Source organism: Aethalodelphis obliquidens, unplaced genomic scaffold (genome assembly GCF_003676395.1).
Source record: "Aethalodelphis obliquidens isolate GAN/ISIS:26980383/991018 unplaced genomic scaffold, ASM367639v1 scaffold13, whole genome shotgun sequence".
Classification (NCBI taxonomy): Eukaryota; Metazoa; Chordata; class Mammalia; order Artiodactyla; family Delphinidae; genus Aethalodelphis; species Aethalodelphis obliquidens.
The window spans coordinates 20,636,126-20,658,509 of NW_020837957.1; the positions used below are offsets into that span (position 1 = coordinate 20,636,126).

A 22,384-nucleotide genomic window follows, 5' to 3' on the forward strand; every position below is an offset into this window, starting at 1 on the left:
TTAATGATTTGTTTTAGTTTTCCATACCTAGGGTATTGAAAGCATCTGGAATACTTATTATGAACATTAGTACACAATCCAAAACATAGAAATCAGTTTGGTAAAAGGATCTGTTTCAACATTACATGCTTTCATTATAGCAAAAAAACATGCTAATTACATTATTAATGAATTGAATTTAAAGAATTAAAGCAAAGTTGATGCCATTTCTATTAGCAAAACAAAGTACTATTACTATTTTACTAGTCTCTCTCATTTTAAAAACATACAGAAGCAGGAAATAAAAAGAAAAAATCTCTATATTATTATATTTTAGCCAGTAATTTGAAAATTAAATAGTTTATAAGCTAAATTTTTGAAAAAAGGTTGGACTAGGGGGAGTGGCGAAGGTAATTAAAGGCTGTATGTGATGGCAGACCAAAAGATCTGGCAAGAACTCAGCTCATTTCTCTCCATGATCAAGTTGTTTTGTTTTTTTCCATAATCTTTTGTGCCAGTTGACACTGATTATGGCTGATAACAAACTTTATATAAACATGTTAATATTTTATTCTTATTTATTTTCTTATCAGTACTTCTAAATCTTAATTTTAGTAGGCTTAACATGAAAAAAAAAGAAACCTTAGAATTGTACATTTGGTTTGCAACACACTCTTTATACACATCATTTCCTTTCATTTGATGTAGTCCCCACAAAATCCCATGAATTAGTTATCTTTCTTGTATACCTTTTAGAGATGAGAAACAAAACACTAGATGAATAAAGTATACTTAAATATTTACATTTATTATGTTCCACATTAAACTTTTAGCTTTCATAAGATCCTGTGAAGTGGATGGGATTATCCCGAGTATATTCACCCTCTTAACCCCAACAATATAGAATATTTTGAAGTCAACTCCACTGTTTATTATGAAGTACAATATCTACTCTTTCATTTTAAAACTTTTGACCTTTCTAAGTATTCTCTAGAAAACCTGATTCATAATATTATGGAACTAGATTGGGCTTTAAGGGGTAATTTGGTCCAATTCCCTTCCTACTGTTGAGCAACAACTAAATTATCCCAATTAAACAGGGCATTTTTTATTGTCTTTAATATTCTTAATGATTTTAGGAAGATTTAATAATATTTCCTAATATCCAATTTCAGTATCTGGAAATTTGCCCCTTTGTTTAATTCAAATCTGACCTGATACATTTTGTTTATTTTTTATTTTATCCTGAATTACTGCTCAGCAACTGCTTTTTAAAAATTTTCATATGCTTGAAGATCACTTTGAAATAATTTATGACTTCATTCTCCTCTGAGTGAATTAAGTAATAATTGACATTTGGTGTTGGTTTATCTTAGGGCTACAATAAGGCAGTGGATTGGTGGGCATTAGGAGTGTTAATCTATGAAATGGCAGCTGGCTACCCCCCATTCTTTGCAGACCAACCAATTCAGATTTATGAAAAGATTGTTTCCGGAAAGGTAAGTAATACAATTTATTATTCCTTTATTATTCATTATTTCTATAAATGAATTTTAAGCTTTGTAGATTGAAACCATTTGATGTCATCAGAATATTACCCTAAATTGGGAAAAAGACAGAAATATCCATAGTTGCTGCCCTTATATTTAGCAGCTCAAATGAGCAGCACTCATTTAAGATAGCGTAAATACTGAATCGTTGAAGTCTTTTAAGTAAAAAAGGGCAATTTTACAAACATATTAGCAAAATAATAAAGCAGTTTCCATTATTAGCATTTTTATCACTTGTAAAACACAGGATCATAGCCCTAATTCTTCCATATTCCTTCAAATAAATAAAAATTGTTAGTTATTTCATGTGGGTATCTGCTTGGAGAGAAGTTTTAGGGGCTGTTTTTATATGCCGTTGCTTTTTTAGGAGAGACTTGTTTGAATTATGTCAAACATTACAAAATTGGAAGTAGACATAGAATAGATAAGCCTTTTTAAGATGGGACTTCATAGAAATGATGTAAACAGTTTTTCATGTTAATGTGATTATAATTGCCATTGATCTTTAGCAAGTATGAAAATAACATTAATTCTTCTTGAATATGAGTAGATGTACTATAAGTCAGAGTATTTTACATTTTGTAATTACTCCATAAACCTTTCTTCTTTTGCATTTATAATCCCTAATTTTGTTTCCAAGAGTATTTTGTTTAAAGTCAATCATTCACTCTTGCCGTAACTCATGCATTAGATCCTTTTTAAAAATACTGCAGTCAGTTTTAATAGAGATGAGCCTGATTCAGTAGGCTTTCAAAAATTCCCAGAAGGCCTTCTATGCATTTATGACAGAGTTCATGGGAAGGGATAGTTTCCTTATATTTCCTTATTTTTCCTTTTCCTACATGTGGTATGCTCTATTAGTTTGTTTTGTTTGTTTGTTTTTGATCATATAACATCAGTCTTGACATGACATTCCCTGAGATGTGATATAGTTGACTTTTTTGTATTTTGTGAAAGGCAGAGATAAGCCTAATCAACCTAAAGAATCTGGAAGGAGATAGAAGAAAAATCTGTTTCTTTATATCTCAGCCAGATTCATGTTCTATATTTCGTATGAAAGCTGACCCTTAGCATTCATGAACTTAAAATTTATAATGTCAGCTATTCAGAAGGTACCTTCAATGTCCATAATATAATAATTTATCTTTGTTACTAAGACCCAAATTTAAATAGCTGGATGGAACAAGACACCAATAGAATGAGTCTCTCCAGCCACCTAGGACCCACCTCTCAACACAGTGTTGTTCCATATGTCATAGTGCATATGCAGTCTATAGGGATCACAAGATTTTCAGTTATATTTTACTGTATTTTATGGGAGGAAGTTTTATATTATGGCAGGTTCACAAACTAGGGGACTAACTAAAGAATGCATACTTCAACTATGTCAAAGGTAAAAAATAAATACCTCTTACAGCTAACTAAGATAGGTTTTTGAAAGATTCACACTAAAGTAATATAGAAAGGCAGACGAAGTATTGATATTTAGGTAATTAAGTATTACTGCTGTCCCTGCTACATTTGTAGATCTCTAAGCTTCAGGTTTCTTATCTTTGTAATTGTTTTCACCCAGCAGAATATTAAAGTCAAAGTAAGAGAACTTTTGAGATGAACAAAACAAAAAATCAAGAAAAATTAATAGACAAGGCAGTGGTTTATTATTTAAGAATTTGAGAAGTGATTATGTAAAATCTCAAGAGAAAATAAGGCCAAAGGTCATATGAAGAATGAGAGGACTAAAATACTTTTAAATAACTGAATGGGAGAAGCATATTTTACTAGTACAAAGACTAAGAATGCAGAAATTATAGTAATAGTTCCAAATAATTTAATTACAGTTAATTACAGAGTTCCTGAATCTTTACTATATTGCTTTTATTTATACTTAATTTCATAGGAGGAATCAAATTTTCTGACAAGGATGCTGTCATAACTAAATTTTATTTACTTAGAAAAATTGTTTTAGCTAAAACAAATGTATCTTCATCTGTATGAATTGGCCTCTGTTTGCCAATCATTGTACATTGTGTAATTTTTTTTTGGCTACTTATGAATATGTTTTTATTTCATATCAAACTTTAACATTTAGAATCCAATGGTAGCACACGGTTTAAATTTAAATCTGCATAAATTCTAAAATTGTAACAGTTTAAATCCTGGTCACCTTAGAAGAGAAGAGTAGCAACATAAAATTTTATCATATCACAATATCTGATTTTTTTCCTTTATTTATTAGAAATACTATAGGGTGTTTGGTGTACTATTGTTTTTAACTAAAGGTGCCAGATTATCTCTCCCCATATTGGATGTAAAGTTTTCATTCCTTGTTCTCTTTATGCATAAAGTAGAACTCGTGAAAACAAAATAATTGTTATTAAGTGATCTCTAGGATCTGTATTATTTGAATGTAAAATCATATTCACATTTCCCAATAAAACCATCTGTTTCAGCACTCAAATCCAAACTAGAAGTTATCTCTATCCACATTACAGAGTATTATTGTCTCTCTAGTTAGTAGCTAAAAGTCAAATTGGAGACGAACTTGTTTTCAAATTTTTTAATTGTTCAAGTCATTGAAAATCCACTTTTGGTCTTACAGATCCTGTATTTGTATTTAAATTTTTTAATGGTTTTAATGATATCAAATAACATTTAAAAATATACTTTGCATTCAGAATTTTTTCTTTTTTTAAAAAGCATGGTATTTTATGCAACAATATTTTATGTTGATTATATTTTTGGAAACAATGTTATAAAGATTATAGGTATCATTGACTTATCAAAGTTAAATGAAATGTGTTTAATGAAGTGATTAATTATTAAAGTACATATATTTGAACATTAGATTTTTACGTTCTTTCTCTATTTACAATATTTTAATTCAAACTGGTATTTATAAATGTACAGAAAGATGATCAATCAGCTTGTTAGATCCTCTCCTACACATATTTTGCCTTTAAAAAAAACAGAGGAGGTGGTATTTATTTATTTATTTTTATTGGGGTATAGTTGTTTTACAATGTTGTGTTAGTTTCTACTGTACAGCGAAGTGCATTTCCCTGTGCTATACAGCAAGTTCTTATTATTTATCTATTTTATACATATTAGTGTATATATGTCAATCTCAATCTCCCAATTCATCCCACCACCCATGCCCCCTACTTCCCCCGCTTGGTGTCCATACGTTTGTTCTCTACATCTGTGTCTCTTTTTCTGCCAGCAAACTGGTTCATCTGTACCATTTTTCTAGATTCCACATATATGCGTTAATATATGATATTTGCTTTTCTCTTTCAGACTTAACTTCACTCTGTATGACACTCTCTAGGTCCATCCATGTCTCTATAAATAACCCAATTTTGTTCCTTTTTATGGCTAAGTAATATTCCATTGTATATATGTATCACATCTTCTTTATATATTTGTCTGTTGATGGACATTTAGCTTGGTTCCATGACCTGGCTATTGTGAATAATGCTGCAATGAATATTGGGGTGCATGTATTTTTTTGAATTGTGGTTTTCTCTGGGTATGTGCCCAGTTGTGGGATTGTTGGATCATATGGTAATTCTATTTTTAGTTTTTTCAGGAACCTCCATACTGTTCTCCATAGTGGCTGTATCAATTTACATTCCCACCAACAGTGCAAGAGGGTTCCCTTTTCTCCACACCCTCTCCGCATTTATTGTTTGTAGACTTTCTGATGATGCCCATTCTAATCGGTGTGAGGTGATACCTCATTGTAGTTTTGATTTGCATTTCTCACTAAATAATTAGTGATGTTGAGCAGCTTTTCCTGTGCCTCTTGGCCATCTGTATGTCTTTGGAGAAGTGTCTATTTAGGTCTCCCACCCATTTTTTGATTGGGTTGTTTGTTTTTTTGATATTGATCTTCATGAACTGTTTATATATTTTGGAGATTAATCCTTTGCCCATTGATTCGTTTGCAAATATTTTCTCCCATTCTGGGGGTTGTCTTTTTGTCTTATTTATGGTTTTCTTTGCTGTGCAAAAGCTTTTGTTTCATTAGGTCCCATTTGTTTATTTTTGTTTTTATTTCCATTACTCTAGGAGGTGGGTCAAAAAAGATCTTGCTGTGATTTATGTCAAAGAGTGTTCTTCCTATGATTTCCTCTAAGAGTTTCATAGTGTCTGGTTTTACATTGAGGTCTTTAATCCATTTTGAGTTTATTTTTGCATATGGTGTTAGGGAGTGTTCTAATTTCATTCTTTTACATGTAGCTGCCCAGTTTTCCCAGCACCACTTATTGAAGAGACTTGTCTTTTCTCCATTGTATATTCTTGCCTCCTTTGTCATAGATTAGTTGACCATAGGTGCGTGGGTTTATCTCTGGGCTTTCTATCCTGTTCCATTGATCTATATTTCTGTTTTTGTGCCAATACCATATTGTCTTGATTACTGTAGCTTTTTCTGCATCTATTGAGATGATTATATGGTTTTTATCCTTCAATCTGTTAATATGGTGTGTCACATTGATTAATTTGTGTATATTGAAGAATCCTTGCATCCCTGGGATAAATGCCACTTGATCATGGTGTATGATCCTTTTAATGTGTTGTTGGATTCTGTTTGCTAGTATTTTGTTGAAGATTTTTGCATCTATATTCATCAGTGATATTGGTCTGTAATTTCCTTTTTTTGTAGTATCTTTATATGGTTTTGGTATCAGGGTGATGATGGCCTCGTAGAATGAGTTTGGGAGTGTTCCTTACACTGCAATTTTTTGGAAGATTTTGAGAAGGATGGGTGTTAGCTCTTCTCGAAATGTTTGATAGAATTCACCTGTGAAGCCATCTGGTCCTGGACTTTTGTTTACTGGAAGATTTTTAATCACAGTTTCAATTTCAGTACTTGTGATTGGTCTGTTCATAATTTCTCTTTCTTCTTGGTTCAGTCTCTCAAGGTTGTGCTTTTCTAAGAATTTGTCCATTTCTTCCAGGTTGTCCATTTTATTGGCATATCGTTGCTTGTAGTAGTCTCTTAGGATGCTTTGTATTTCTGCACTGTCCGTTGTAACTTCTCCTTTTTTATTTCTAATTTTATTGATTTGCGTCCTCTCCCTCTTTTTCTTGATGAGCCTGGATAAAGGTTTATCAGTTTTGTTTATCTTCTCAAGGAACCAGCTTTTAGTTTCATTGATCTTTGCTATTGTTTTCTTCATTTCTATTTGATTTATTTCTGATCTTATTTTTATGATTTCTTTCCTTCTACTAACTTTGGGTTTTGTTTGTTCTCCTTTCTCTAGTTCCTTTAGGTGTAAAGTTAGATTGTTTATTTGAGATTTTTCTGGTTTATTGAGGTAGGATTGTATTGCTATAGCCTTCCCTCTTCGAACTGCTTTTGCTGCATCCCATAGGTTTTGTGTCATTGTGTTTTCATTGTCATTTGTCTCTAGGTATTTTTTGATTTCCTCTTTGATTTCTTCAGTGATCTCTTGGTTATTTATTTAGTAAAGTATTTTTTAGCCTCCTTGTGTTTACATTTTTTGTTTTTCCTATAATTTATTTCTAATCTCATAGCATTGTGGTTGGAAAAGATGCTTGATATGATTTCAGTTTTCATAACTTTACCAATGCTTGATTTGTGACCCAAGATGTGATCTATTCTGGAGAATGTTCCATGTGCACTTGAGAAGAAAGTGTAATCTTCTGTTTTCAGGTGGAATGTCCTATAAATATCAATTAAACCTATCTAGTCTATTGTGTCATTTAAAGCCTGTGTTTCCTTTTTTATTTTCATTTTGGATGATTTGTCCATTGGTGAAAGTCGGCTGTTAAAGTCCCCTAGTATGATTCTGTTACTGTTGATTTCCCCTTTTATGGCTGTTAGCATTTGCCTTATGTATTGAGGTGCTCCTATGTTGGGTGCATAAATATTTACAATTGTTATATCTTCTTCTTGGATTGATCCCGTGATTATTATGTTGTCTCCTTCTTTGTCTCTTGTAACAGTCTTTATTTTAAAGTCTATTTTGTCTTATATGAGAATTGCTACTCCAGCTTTCTTTTGATTTCCATTTGCATGGAATATCTTTTTCCGTCCCCTCACTTTCAGTCTGTATGTGTCCCTAGGTCTGAAGTGGGTCTCTTGTAGACAGCATATATACAGGTCTTGTTTTTGTATCCATTCAGCCAGTCTGTCTTTTGGTTGGAGTGTGTAATCTATTCACATTTAAGGTAATTATCGATATGTATGTTCCTATTACCATTTTCTTAATTGTTTTGGTTTGTTTTTGTAGGTCCTTTTCTTCTCTTGTGTTTCCCACTTAGAGAAGACTCTTTAGCATTTGTTGTAGAGCTGGTTTGGTGGTGAATTCTCTTAGCTATTGCTTGTCTGTAAAGCTTTTGATTTCTCTGTCGAATCTGAATGAGATTCTTGCCTGGTAGAGTATTCTTGGTTGTAGGTTGTTCCCTTTCATCACTTTAAATATATCATACCACTCACTTCTGGCTTGCAGAATTTCTGCTGATAAATCAGCTGTTAAATGTATGGAGTTACCTTGCATGCTATTTGTCATTTTTTCCTTGTTTATTTTAATATTTTTTTTGTCTTTAATTTTTTTCAGTTTGATTACTATGTGTCTCGGCTTGTTTCTCCTTGGGTTTATCCTGCCTGGGACTCTCTGTGCTTCCTGGACTTGGGTGGCTATTTCCTTTCCCATGTTAGGGAAGTTTTCTACTATAATCTCGTTAGGTAAGCTTTCTACTATAATCTCTTCAAATATTTTCTTGGGTCCTTTCTCTCTTTTCCTTCTGGGACCCCTATAATGTGAATGTTGGTGCATTTAATGTTGTCCCAGAGTCTCTTAGGCTGTCTTCATTTCTTTTCATTCTTTTTTCTTTATTCTGCTCTGTGGCAGTGATTTCCACCATTGTGTCTTCTAGGTCAGTTATCCATTCTTCTGCCTCAGTTATTCTGCTGTTGATTCCTTCTAGTGTATTTTTCATTTCAGTTATTGTATTGTTCATCTCTGTTTGTTTGTTCTTTAATTCTTCTGGGTCTTTGTTAAACATTTCTTGCATCTTCTTGATCCTTGCCTCCATTCTTTTTCCAAGGGCCTCAATCATCTTCACTATCATTATTCTGAATTTTCTGGAAAGTTGCCTATCTCCACTTCATTTAGTTGTTTTTCTCAGGTTTTAACTTGTTCCTTCATCTGGGACATAGTCCTCTGCCTTTTCATTTTGTCTATCTTTCTGTGTTTGTGGTTTCATTCTGCAGGCTGCAGGATTGTAGTTCTTCTTGCTTTTGCTCTCTGCCCTCTGGTGGTTGAGGCTATCTAAGAGGCTTGTGCAACCTTCCTGATGGGAGGGACTGGTAGTGGGTAGAGCTGGGCATCCCTCTGGTGGGCAGAGCTCAGTAAAACTTTAATCTGCTTGTATGCTGATGGGTGGGGCTGGGTTCCCTCCCTGTTGGCTGTTTGGCCTGAGGCGACCCAGCACTGCTGCCTACAGGCTCTTTGGTGGGGCTAATGGCGGACTCCAGGAGGGCTGACTCCAATGAGTACTTCCCAGAACTTCTGCTGCCAGTGTCCTTGTCCCTGCAGTGAGCCACAGCCACTCCACCCCGCCCCCCGCAGGAGACCCTCCAACACTAGCAGGTAGGTCTGGTTTTGTCTCCTATGGGGTCACTCCTCCTTCCCCCGGGTCCTGATGCACACACTATTTTGTGTCTGCCCTCCAAGAATGGAGTCTCTGTTTCCCCCAGTCCTGTCAAAGTCCTGCAATCAAACTCCATTGGCCTTCAAGTCTGATTCTCTGAGGATTCCTCCTCCCATTGCCAGACCCCCAGGTTGGGAAGTCAGAACCTGGGGCTCAGAACCTTCACTCCAGTGTGTGGACTTCTGTGGTATAATTGTTCTCCAGTTGAGAGTCGCCAACCCAGCAGTTTTGGGATTTGATTTTATTGTGATTGCGCCCCTCCTACCATCTCATTGCAGCTCTCCTTTGTCTTGAATGTGGGGTATCTTTCTTGGTGAGTTCCAGTGTCTTTCTGTCAATGATTGTTCAGTAGTTAGTTGTGATTCCAGTGTTCTCGCAAGAGGGAGTTGGAGGTGGTATTTAAATGTCAAATTATTCATGCAATATTAAGATTCAGGTTTAGAAATGCATAGTTAACAGAAAAGTCTTATAATTCCCACATTAACTGTGCCTCATCCTAGCAATACATATGCTGAGTTTCTGTATATAGTCTTTAAATTTAATACTTCAGTGCCATATACTCTATACAAGAATCAGTTATGGTTTCCACAGCAACTCTATCTGGCTGCATTACCCTTGTTAATACAAAAGTTAGTGTTGTATTCAAAAATGACATTTGCAGATAAGGTGGCAGGCAAGTAACAGCTGTGTGGAAACCTTAAAGTTAGAGTTTTTTGTTTTTTGGGTTTTTTTGCGGTACGCAGACCTCTCACTGTTGCGGCCTCTCCCGTTGCAGAGCACAAGCTCCGGACGCACAGGCTCAGCAGCCATGGCTTACGGGCCCAGCCGCTCCGCGGCATGTGGGATCTTCCCGGACCGGGTTACGAACCCGCATCCACTGCATCGGCAGGCAGACTCTCAACCACTGCGCCACCAGGGAAGCCCTAAAGTTAGAGTTTTTGACTTACGTAATTAAAAAAAATTCTTAGCTCCATTTTGTATGAAGTAAATATTATTCCATTTTTAATGAGCACCAAAAATGTACAAGGAGACACTATACAAAATATAAAGTTGTAAACATATGTATACACAAAATGATCCAAGAGTGAGTTAATTTTTTTTTTTTTTTTTTTGCGGTATGCGGGCTTCTCACTGTTGTGGCCCCTCCCGTTGCAGAGTACAGGCTCCGGACGTGCAGGCCCAGCGGCCACGGCTCACGGGCCCAGCCGCTCTGCGGCATGTGTGATCCTCCCGGACCAGGGCACGAACCCATGTCCCCTGCATCGGCAGGCGGACTCTCAACCACTGCGCCACCAGGGAAGCCCCCAAGAGTTAGTTAACTTTTTCCTAAAGAGCAATCCACATTCACATGAAGTGTAGTTGATTAGCAGCCAGATGGCTATTCCCTTCTATGTCCAAGGTCCCCAAGACCATTCCCAGGTTAGGTGATTCACTAGGACGACTCACAAAATTCAGCATATAGTAATACTCAAGGAATGAATACCTTTCATTGTAACAAGTACCTTACAAAAAAGTTTATAAACTAAAATCAGCAAAGGCAAAAGTCACATGGGGTAATGTCCAGAGGAAGCCAGCACAAGCTTTCAAGAGCCCTCTCCCAAAGGAGTCAAAAAGGATGCTTCATTCCTCCAGCAACAAATTTGGCAACATGGATGAAATGTTATCTATCAGGGAAGCACAGTAAAGACTCAGTGCCCAAGGGTTTTATTGGGATTACATATACACCCTCTACCTAACACATAGCAAAATCCCAGACTCCCAGAACAAAAACAGATGTTCAGCATAAACCATATTATTTGTACCAACAGTCTAGGTACAGTGAGCCACTCATGTCATTTAAGGAAGTTTCTTTTCAATGTCTGGCACTTTGAATCACCATTCCAATTCCCAGATACCTGCCATTTGCCAAACTCGCAGGCAGGCCTTCCTAAAGGGTAGCAGTCTCAGGCCTGCTATATTTTCTCTTTTTTGTGTATTCCTAAGTAATATACACATATACAGATATACCACTACACTTTTTCTAAGGCACCATTGTTAATGCTTTTGGAGAAATTAAAATGCCATTTTCAATTTGGCATGGCTACAGTTAAAGAGACTTAACAGTATGCAGGAGTTATTTTCATGAAGTACAAAAGCAGTTATACCATTTACATAAAATACAGGGCCGTGTTTTAACACCTTGCTGTGGACATTTAAAATTCTTCTTAATACCTGCTTTGAGACAGTCCTTACCTTAGGGGTCCTATGGGCAAATGATTCCAACTTGTTTTGCAGGGGATGGAATGAGGATGGGGTGGGTAATAACCTTTTGCAACCATCTGAATTCATTATGTCTGTGCACTGTTTCTGCATAGGTAAGAACAGATCAGAGAGCCCACAATCATGGTACTAATATTTATAAGTATTTTGTTAATGTCCTAGATGTTTCTTTTTATATATAGGATCCAGGTTGATTAAACTTTCCCTGGGTCCTATGAGGCAGTGTGGAACTTAGCACCATATCTATTAGGAACCCTAATGTATGAAAAGTTGTTATGTGTTTTGAAAAATTAACTAATGTATATGCTCAGTTTTTCTAGATAATTTTTTTACTGGGATGGTAGATTTCTTGAACTGTACTAATTTAGAGAGAGGATTTCTCAAAATTTATTCCAGTATGCATGTGGACAGAAGTTAACAGATTATTTACTGTATGCAAACTCTTTTGAGTCATTTAAGCCCAGTAAATTTTACCCTGATGCATAAAAGATAATGTTACTGGTTGAACAATCTTTTCCTCTATAAATTGCAGAAGAATAGTGGTAAAATTTTTCTCTTCTTCAATCAAAGATCAACTTTGTAATTTCTGTGATTAAGCTGAGTGTAGACAAACTTGATTTTGGTCTTATTTTATTTCTAAAGTTAAAAAAGAGTCAGTGAAGTTAAATCACCCAGTATGGATACTATAATAACATGCACTGATTTGCTTTCTGGATGTAACTTTTTACATTTTTAGAAAGTAATAGTTACTCCTAAAACTAAAATGTACAAGACTTTATAATCAGTGCTGAAAGCAGAACAATACTCCGTTTGCTTAATTCAGAGTAAATTTCACAGTTGTTTTAACATATTATGTAATATAATTTGACAAAGTTGTTTAAGGTATCAGCTATATTCACAATTCTGTCCTTACAAAACGGTTATGGCTGTCCATTTTCTCCCTGCCTCTATCAAATTTAAGAACCTTAGGAAAAGAAGAGAGTGTTTGTTGTACAAATTTAACAGGTGGAGCATGAGACAAGAAGAAAAGAGGAACCTCTTACACTCTCCAATGACTTTTCTAGCACAAGTGCCCTTGGGTAGTCTGGAAACATAATGATAGATATTGCTGACTTCCAGGTTCCTTCTTTGATTCAGAAATTCAACTTCAGTTCATTAAAATATTATCCTAATGAAAAGACTTAAAAATGAAACATGTATTGAATTAGTGCCTGCAAGATGCAAGGCAGTTCCACAGGGAGTTCCCTGGCAGACCAGTGGTTAGGACTTGGTGCTTTCACTGCCTTGGGCCTGGGTTCAATCCCTGGTTGGGGAACTAAGATTAAGATCTCATAAGCTGCATGGCACAGCCAAAAAAAAAAAAAAAAGGCCGTTTCATAAAAGTTAACTAATTTATTTTCATACTTGCCAGATGAAATATACTCTTATCATTTTATAGATGAGGTGAGACTCAGAAAGGTAAAAGAGTTAGCCCTAAAGCATAGAGAATGTATGTAACTGGAGTTGGGATTGGAACCCAGATATCCTTTCTACTAAAGAAATAGCTTAGTAGAATTTTTAAGATGACAAGAATGTTCCATTTTACTTAATTTAACTCCCTTATCCTATGTGTAGGTAAATCAAGGCTCAGAATTGCCCAAAGATAAAAGCTAGTTTGTGGCAAAAAGAGAAACAGAATCTAGTTCAGTGGTTCATTCATTACTCCTTCACTTGGCTTCAGTGACTCTTCATAATCTTAGTTTTATTCCTGAATTACTCATCTTTCCTTCTAAATCTCTTTGCCTTGATCCTCTTCTTTTCCTGCATTTCTTCTATTGGTGGTCTCATTCTCGTTATGACTTTTAATGCTAGCTGACAGCTCCCAAATTCATTTTTTCCGTCCATACGTGACTCATTGAGTTGCAGACTTTTGTATCCAACTTCCTACCTGAAATCTCCACTCAGCGGTCTAATAAATATCTCAAATTCAACCTAAAACTGACAGATTTTTCTTTTCCATAGCTAATCTGTTCTTCCCACCATCTTTCCCATCTCAGTTGATGGCAACATTATCCTTTCAGCTACTTTCAGTTACTCAAGACAAAACACCCTGGAGTCCTCACTCCGTATTTGATGCACAGGAAAACCATTTTGGCTCTATCTTTAAAATATATGCAGAATTCAACTACCTCTTACCACCTTCACTGATACTGCTCTCTAACATTAAGTCAGATCCTGTTACTCCTTTCAGAACTTTGCAGTGATTCCCCATTTTCTTCAGAGTAAAAAAATAAAGACCTTACAAAGCAAGGTTTTGTCAGGATAACAACATTTTTAAAGGGTCACTCTTGTTGCTAAGTTTCTTTCTCACTAGAATATAAACACTGTGGAGGCAGGAATCTTTGTCTCTCTTTGGTTTACTACTCTATCCCAAGCACATCAGTGCCTAGCACATAGATGGTATTGAATCAGTGTTTGTTGAATTTAAGTTCATGCATTCATTAAATATTTATTAAGCTCATGGTATATGACAGACCAGTGCTGGATACAGCAAATCAGCTGTGGTCTCTGCCTTCATGAAGCTTTCATGAAATAGATGCCCATTCTCAGAGATACTGATTCTGTTGGTCTTCTGTGTATTCCAAACATCTGTATTTTTTAAATTATTACAGATGATTTTGATACACATGATGTGTTAAAAGCTTGTTGTGTGTGTCTGTACCTCACTGTAGAAATAGATTTATTCTCAAGAATATATCATTAGGAAACTCAGAAGTAACTTGGTCTCTAAGGGTTGAAAAACATTCCTAAACAGGAAATATTAGGGGAAAGAAGACCCAATAAACACTCTAGGGAGTACATATTGCACAAACACCTCTTTCATGTTAAATAATGCCAGTTTCCAATAACCTTATCACTCACCTCTACTGGTTGAAAGGGGTTAGACTGTCTCTTTTCCATATCTAGCTCTTTACAGCTATTTTCACATTATTTGCCCTGTCATATATTTTGTGCTATCATGGACTGCAGAAACACGTAAGAGTCAAAAGAATTAAGTTATTTTCCCAACAACGAAATTAACTGAGTTGGTAGTCTCACTGAAGCTAGGGTTCCTTATCTTTCTTTAAAAAAAAAAAAAAAGAAGGTTCCTCATCTTTAAAATGAAGGTTTAGACTAAATTAAGCTCCCTCTAGCTGCAATATTCTATAATTCTGATTTTACTTTTGACATCTGCAGCAGTTATAATTGATAACAGTGATAGAAACAATATAGTATCAAAATTTGATACAGTTTTGAATCATCCCATTATAGAAGTCTTTGGTGTTTCCAGGTTAACATACTATAAATAAAGGTCTTGCATTTAAAACATAATTTCATTTATTTTCTAGTTTGCTAATTTCAGTTGATACATCAACATAGCACTTTGGAAAGTTCAGTCAACAAAGAAACTCCATTTCTGATTACATTTCAGAACAATCATGGAAAAAATACTTTCACAATGATTCTCATTATTTCCCCTCCAGTAGACTTTAAGGGTATGACATATTCCCATCATTAACATGGTTTACTATGGGAGTGTGGACTACCTATCATAATCTCTGGGGAAGAAGAGGGTGTGATGTGGAGATGAGGAGGACATGTCTAGAATTTGAAAAGATTCCCAAATGGTTCTGATATCTACCATCACAACCCTCTACCACCATTCCCCATTTGAGAATCACTGTTCTGGGGAGTAACCAAATAAATGTTCTCATTAACTAATTCAAGACCATCACTGTATCTGCATTCTACATAAAAAACTACTTTATTCAGGTGTATATATTCTTTATCCATTGCATTGCATATTACCTGAATTCAGAAGATAGTTTATATGTAGTACATCACTGTCTGCCATTCCGAACATCATGAAGTGGAGAATAACTGATACATTATATTGAACAGTTCATGCAAACTCTATTCTAAATGAAGATAAGTATACTTCAAATGAGTTATTCCTTTGGAATCTAAACAAAATTAGAATATAACCATTGTATAAATAATCGTGGTATTTTTCAAGTGGACAGTGTGTCTTTGAATACCCTATATTCTCTAGTTTTTACTCCAAGTAGGATAAATGAGGAAATGTGCAGCAAGTATTTTTAAGATGAAATTTTCATTCTTTTATAAGGTTCCTGACAAGAACCTGAAGCTAGAGTATATACCCTGGAGTTGGAGAGCCTGGTTTGCAATTATAGCCTTACCACTTATTATCTCTGCAATCTGGGCCAATTACTTAATCTCTGTAGGTTTAAACTGCATCACCTGTAAAGTGGGGATAATAATCGTATTTACCTCGGTGTTATGTTCTGGATTTTATGAGCCAGTGAATATAAACTGTTTGGCATAGTGCCTAACTTCTAATAAGCCATTGTGTCAAAAGCAAAAACTAGAGAGGGTGGTAGTTCACATCTTTTTTTTTTTTTTTTAGAACATAAAACCTCTAATAATCTGTAATAATATAGGCTTTGCAAAAATGAAGTTTTTTTAGTTGCTAATATGAGTTGACCCCAAACCTTCAGCCTTCAAATAGTCTTTGTTTGCTTGACACAATACTACTTTTCCTCTGGTATGATGGTGACTTAGTTTATTACTTACACTAAAATTGTTTTTTGATCTGTCACTAGAAGAAAAAATAAAACTTCTGTATAAATAGTAAATAGTGTTACAAATAGTGCTTCTCAAGCTTTCATGTACAGATGAATTACTTGGAGATAGAAGCTCAGATTTTCAGGCCCAATACCATTAACATCTGAGATAAGCCCCAGTTATCTGCATTATCATCCTCTACTTCCCAGTTGATTTAGATGAAAGTGGTCCCTAGAACCACACTTTGAGAAATATTTATTCACAGAATAGCATGAGAGTGGCAATCAGAAGACTATGGTTATGAATCTAGCATTGCCATAGATTTCTAGCTTTGCATCTTAATGATTTAACTTCTGCTTTGAGAACATGAGAATGTATATCAAGTATGTTGAACTTTTTCAAAGTCAGAATATAAATTAAGAAGTTCTATATGTTTGAAGACAATGTAATAAAGAGCAAAGTTCATGAGGCAGGGAACTGTAAGGCAAGATTTCTCATCCCAGCTCTGCTACTTTATAGTGTCATGATTGGGTAAGGTATATAATGTCTCTGAAATCTTAGTTTCTCCATCTTTAGAACAGAGTTAATACCATATTCACCAAGTATGTCATATCCAACTAGGATGTAAGTACCAAGAAATCAGACTTTGTTTTTGCTCACTGTTGTATATTCAGCACCTAGAACAGTGCCTGGTACATAGTAGGTACTCAATAGGTAATTGTGGAATGGATGAAGTATATTATTTGAAGTGATCTAATAAATCCTGGGAATAGAAACACAAAAATAGCATAGTACCTTCCCTCCAGAAGCTCACAGTCTGGGCGAGACAGACATGCACAAATACTTCAGCATAGTTAAATGAATGAGTGCACTGTGAAGATCACCTGAGGTAATGTAATGATGCACATTGCAAGTTATAAGGTGATGGTGGCACTTGTAGAGAACAAAAGAAAGAATGCAAGTTCAGAAATGGATCTGTTAACCCTTTAAAGCATTTCTTCAGAGATTTATGGTCAGTTTGAAGTTAAGGCCATGATAATCCAGAGAATAATGTTTGTATTTAGTGAAGGTGGGAACATGAAATGGGACCTGTAAGTGCACGATAGGAAAATGGGATTAAAATGAAAGTGCATGTGCTCACACACATGTAGATATATGCACATACATACCTGTGTGTGTGATGGGGAAGAGGGCAGTGGAAATGATCGAACACAAGTTGAAAAGGATAATGGAGAGGTGGTAGTAATGAAGGAAGAGTAAGGAGACATAGATGCAGCTGTTTCTTCTAATATCATCCTTTAGTAGTACTCATTTTAATTTAATTTTTCAGTACCCATATTAATAATAGGGTGAAAACTGGGAGTTAGGTTGGAGTAGAGAGAGGAGAAGAATGTGTTTAAACAAAACAAAAAGTAGACCTAGGTCTCCAATGACTGGTACTTTATTTTATTGATTACTTGATATATAACATCTTCAGTTATTTGGGGGTTTTTTGTTTGTTTTTAAGCCTGGGGGCCAGTCAACTAATTGTAAAGTCTTCACAGTTTAGAAAGTGGAAAATGCTTTTAAACCAATCTAAATCATTTTTTGCACTATTGCATAATAGCAGAATTATTTTTAAAAGTCACTCATAAGTAAAAGAAAAGTAGTTTCCTATGCTATGAAAGGCAGTGTGGATTTTTATAGTCATTTTTAGACTTCCTTTTTGATCATCTCTTTCAAAAATGTACATACTGATATCTTTCATATGGTGTTTTTCTATTTAAGTTGCAAGTTTAAATTTGTATGTTGCTAAGACACAAGATTTATCATGTGGGATCCAAGGGGTCTCTCTTGAAGATGGGTAAACCTTCTGACATTGCTGGAAAAGTTCTGTAGTTATGCACATTTTTCTGGAGAGGGGCCCATGTTCTTAAAGAGAGTCCATGACCAAAACAAGGCCCTAAGAGAACAGTTTTAATTCATTGACTCAGTTCTCTTTTTTAAAGACTACTATGGAGACTGAAGTGTGTAGTTAAAAATATCTGAAGGTCATCACTACATTTTTTTATTTTTTTTATTATTTTTTTTTTTGCGGTACGTGGGCCTCTCACTGTTGTGGCCTCTCCCGTTGCGGAGCACAGGCTCCAGACACGCAGGCTCAGCGGCCATGGCTCACGGGCCCAGCTGCTCTGCGGCATGTGGGATCTTCCTGGACCGGGGCATGAACCCGTGTCCCCTGCATCGGCAGGCGGACTCTCAACCACTGCGCCACCATGGAAGCCCCTATATTTTTGTTTATATAATGATCTATCACCTCAAAAAAAAATTTTGGAATGTGTGTTTTACCACATGGTCTGTTTTGCAGGTTCGATTCCCTTCTCACTTCAGTTCAGATCTCAAGGACCTTCTAAGGAACCTGCTGCAGGTGGACCTGACGAAGCGGTTTGGAAATCTAAAGAATGGTGTGAGTGATATAAAAACTCACAAGTGGTTTGCCACAACTGATTGGATTGCTATTTACCAGAGGAAGGTGAGCCTTTTCTTTCTTTAATTTAAAAGCTTTTAAAAAGTTGCTGTTTAAATTATATGTAGTAGAGGTATCTTTAACTTAACACATGGTTTTATTTTTTTTTACCTTTTGAATTAATCTTATGCAGGACTTAACCTTTATAGCCCACAACTTAAAAATGAGTTTTCTCCTTGATAGAAGGGAAAGTGTATATTCTATTTTGACCACCAATTGAAATGTTTTCCTGGTTAAATTTTTCCTACCCATGCCTCTTTTCATAATGCCATGACAATTATATATTAGACAATGTCGTAATGGTTTGCACTTCAAAACTGATGTGAAGCCACACTACTAGGATGATATGTAAGCAAATATATTCTCGTACCCAGAATTGGCATACAGCCAGATATAATAACATTTAAGTGCTGGATTCATCAGATATTTTTCAGTCATTATTACTTTACCTTTGTAATAAATTGAGACATTTAAGAAAAGATTTTGCGGTGCTGAATTACTTTCATCTCTCCTTTTGCTTCTTAAATGCCCAGTTAAAGATAGTTTGTATGAATAAAGTGTCTTCATCTTGAATATGTTAATTTTTTCTTTTTTTTCATAAAACAAAAACTTCTAATGTTTCAGAAATTTGCCATATTTAATAATGCCATGCAGCCACATGAGTGAATTTCCTTAGGAAGAAAATGTAAATGCTCAAATTATTAATAGCACAGTTTTTCTAATTTATATTTTTTATAAAAGATTTTTTTAAAAACATTAAAAGAATTTTAGAATGCAGCAAATAGAAAATATAGCAAGACCAAGACAATGTGAGTGCAGTACAGCCTTTGCATCTCAAAGGGGTTCAAAAACTCTCTAACCATTAAAGTCATTGAAACATAGCCGTTAGCATCATTATCTCAGCTGGTTGTGTTATGTAGTCAAGAACAAGGTCCAAAGCAATTTAAAATAGATTTTAGATCTAATAAATAAATATTTTATATTTTCATGTTTTTTTCTAAATTTCCTAGCACCAGTGCAGTACTTTCAAATTAATGAAAGCAACTCTGTAACCTCTCATTTTAATCTTTGAAGTAATCCTATGGGATAAGTGGTACCATTTTCCCCATTTTACTGATAAGAAAATCAGCTCAGAAAGGCTAACTGCTTTAAACATAATCATACAGCTGCTAAATAATGCCTATGTTTGATTCCAAGTTCTTCAGATTCCCAATTCCAAGATCACATTACCCCCTTTAAAGGCCTTTTAACATGGTTATTAAAATAAAGCCCCAAACCACTCAACAGTACATTGTTTCATAAGATATTCATAGATTTTACATATTACATGCTTAACTTTCATGCTTTGAGCAATTTTGGAGTAGAAAGACTCTGCCTCAGAAGGCAGAAGAGAGCGAGCATGAACTCTGGGGTTAGGTAGACATTGATCTGAATCCCAGATCAGACAACCATTAGGAGTGAGATCTCAAGCAAATTACTTAACCACTTTAAAGCATCAGATTTCTCATCCTTAAGATTTGTATTAAGGTAGAGGATGCAAAAGGAAGAGTAGTTTGGAGAGAAAGATTAAATAGATTGGTCCAGGCTCTATTTTTCTTTCTGGTTGAGGTATGTTTCATATAGTTATCATCAGGTAATCTGTTAAGTAAATAGATTTGAAATCATCATAATCCCATCATCCAGACAGCACCTCTATTAACAGTTGGCATATTTATTCCTTTTCTCTGTGCTTTTCCTCACCACAGTCCATTCCCATGACTTCAGTGACCACCTTCAGTAGTAGATCTACTTCTTCCGACCCTGCATTTTCCCCTTAGCTTCAGGCCATTACATCACAATTACTACCTACTACAAGATTCTATTTGGGTGACTTATTTAATCTACATTTTCTTTTAGTGCTTTTTGATCTAACTTCTTTTTGTTATTGTTGTTTAATAGTTAACCAATTATCCTCTTAGCATTTGTTGAATAATAATTATCTGACTGCTTATTTGAAACTCTACCTTTCCTAATACTAAATTATTATATACTTCAGTCTGTTTCTGAACTTCATTTTTTATGAGCTCTTTTTGTCTCTCCTGTACTGTATACCACACCACCACACCATTTTATGTAGCTTTATAATGTTTTTTATTTCAATTTTCAAAATACTTATATATTTAATATGTGGAATTCTTATAAATATTATGAAAAATACATAATTCAATTTTTTCCAGTTTTATTGTAGTAAAGTACACATAACGTAAAATTTAATATCTTAACCGTATGTAAGTGTACAGTTCAGTGGCATTAAGTACATTAATATTGTTGTGCCACCATCACCACCATCCATCTCCAGAACTTTTTCTTCTTGCAAAACTGAAACTCTGTACCCATTAAACAATAACTCCTCTGTTTTATTGGTCTTTCCAAATATTTATGTTGTACTGGGGGATCTTAATTGGGATTACAGTATATTAATTAGAAGAGAACCAAAATCTTTAGGGTTCTTTTTAATGAGCATGTTATATTTCTGCAGTTATTCAGATATTTTCTGTCATTTGATAAAGTTTTAGAAACCCCTTCCCTCATACAGGTCCAATTTCTCTCTCAAAGTTATTCCTTAAATTTATATTTTGGTTGCTACTGTGAATGTGTTTCTCGTCCATTGTAAGAGCACAAGGGAGAAAACATTTCTATGTTTGTTACAATTGGCTACCTTACTAAATAAATTCTGTTATTGATTTCCTTGGATTTTATTGACAGATAATCACAGTGGGTGGAGGTGTCATTTGCCTCTTGTTTTTCAATATTTGTATCTTTTATTTCCATTTTGTTTTATTATATATGCTAGAATGTCTAGAATAATATTTTAAAACTGTGGGCCTGTTGAGCTGTCTTATCTTGTTCCTCTTTTGAATGGGAATGCCTTTTATGCTTTACCACCAAATATAAAATTAGCTATTTGTCTTGGATAAGTATTCCTGATCAGCTTAAGGAAATATCCTTGATTGCTAGTGTACCGTATTTTATCTTCTTTGACATATTAGTATAAGGAGTTACATCAGTGAGATATCCTAACATTCCTGAAGTGAACATCATTTAATCATAGGGTATTATTATTTTAATATCTGCCTAAAATCAATTTGCTAAAGTTTTATTTAGGATTTTTACTTCCATAGTCATAAGTTTTATTGATCTATACTTTTTGTTTTCTGGAGTTGAGATTATATGGATTCATAAAATGAGTCTGGAAATTTTCCATGTTTCTTATTCTTTGGGAAATTTAAGGAACATAGGAATTATATTTATACCTTGGAAATTTTAAGAAATTAATTCTCCTGTGGATATTGGCCTCTTCAAATTTTTGCCTCTTATAAAGTCAATTATAGAAATTTATATTTTCCTATAAAATCATTTATATCCCTTTGTAATTAGCACTATTTATATTATATTTATTATATTATTGTTAATGCTATATTTAGATGAATTGATTAGACTTTGTTGAAGTTTGTACTTTTTGTTAGTATCTTAAAGATTTATGATGTATAATGAATATTTTCAATTTTATTTTAGCCAACATTTACTAATCTTTACATATCATGTATTTTAAACAATTATTCTTAAAATGGGTAGAACTTCTACTGCTCAGTGCTTTCCAAGGGCTGGATTTATCTCAGGTAGTAAACAGCTTATCTGCCAAGAAGTAGCACACTAAAACAAACAGGTTATTTTATTGGGCAAATTGATCAATAGCAAATCTTGATGATTAACAAAAATGGACTTGGGGCTCTCTGGATAATTTACAAACAGAAATAATTCA

General features: G+C 34.6%; 1 protein-coding gene across 7 annotated transcripts in view; it reads left to right on the forward strand.

Moving 5' to 3' along the window:
* The window catches only part of PRKACB (protein kinase cAMP-activated catalytic subunit beta), a 143,616-nt gene that overhangs the window by 115,891 nt on the left and 5,341 nt on the right, over positions 1-22,384 (forward strand). For 3 of the 7 annotated variants that reach the window (XM_027114178.1, XM_027114174.1, XM_027114179.1), the window contains exons 8-9: positions 1,356-1,478; positions 3,128-4,125. In XM_027114178.1, coding sequence (XP_026969979.1) covers positions 1,356-1,478; positions 3,128-3,136 — 132 coding nt within the window. In that variant the 3' untranslated portion in view covers positions 3,137-4,125. Of the gene's footprint in view, positions 1-1,355; positions 1,479-3,125; positions 4,126-18,423; positions 18,589-22,384 lie in introns of those variants that run through there. The other 4 variants (XM_027114173.1, XM_027114172.1, XM_027114175.1 and 1 more) reach the window with 2 other exon arrangements.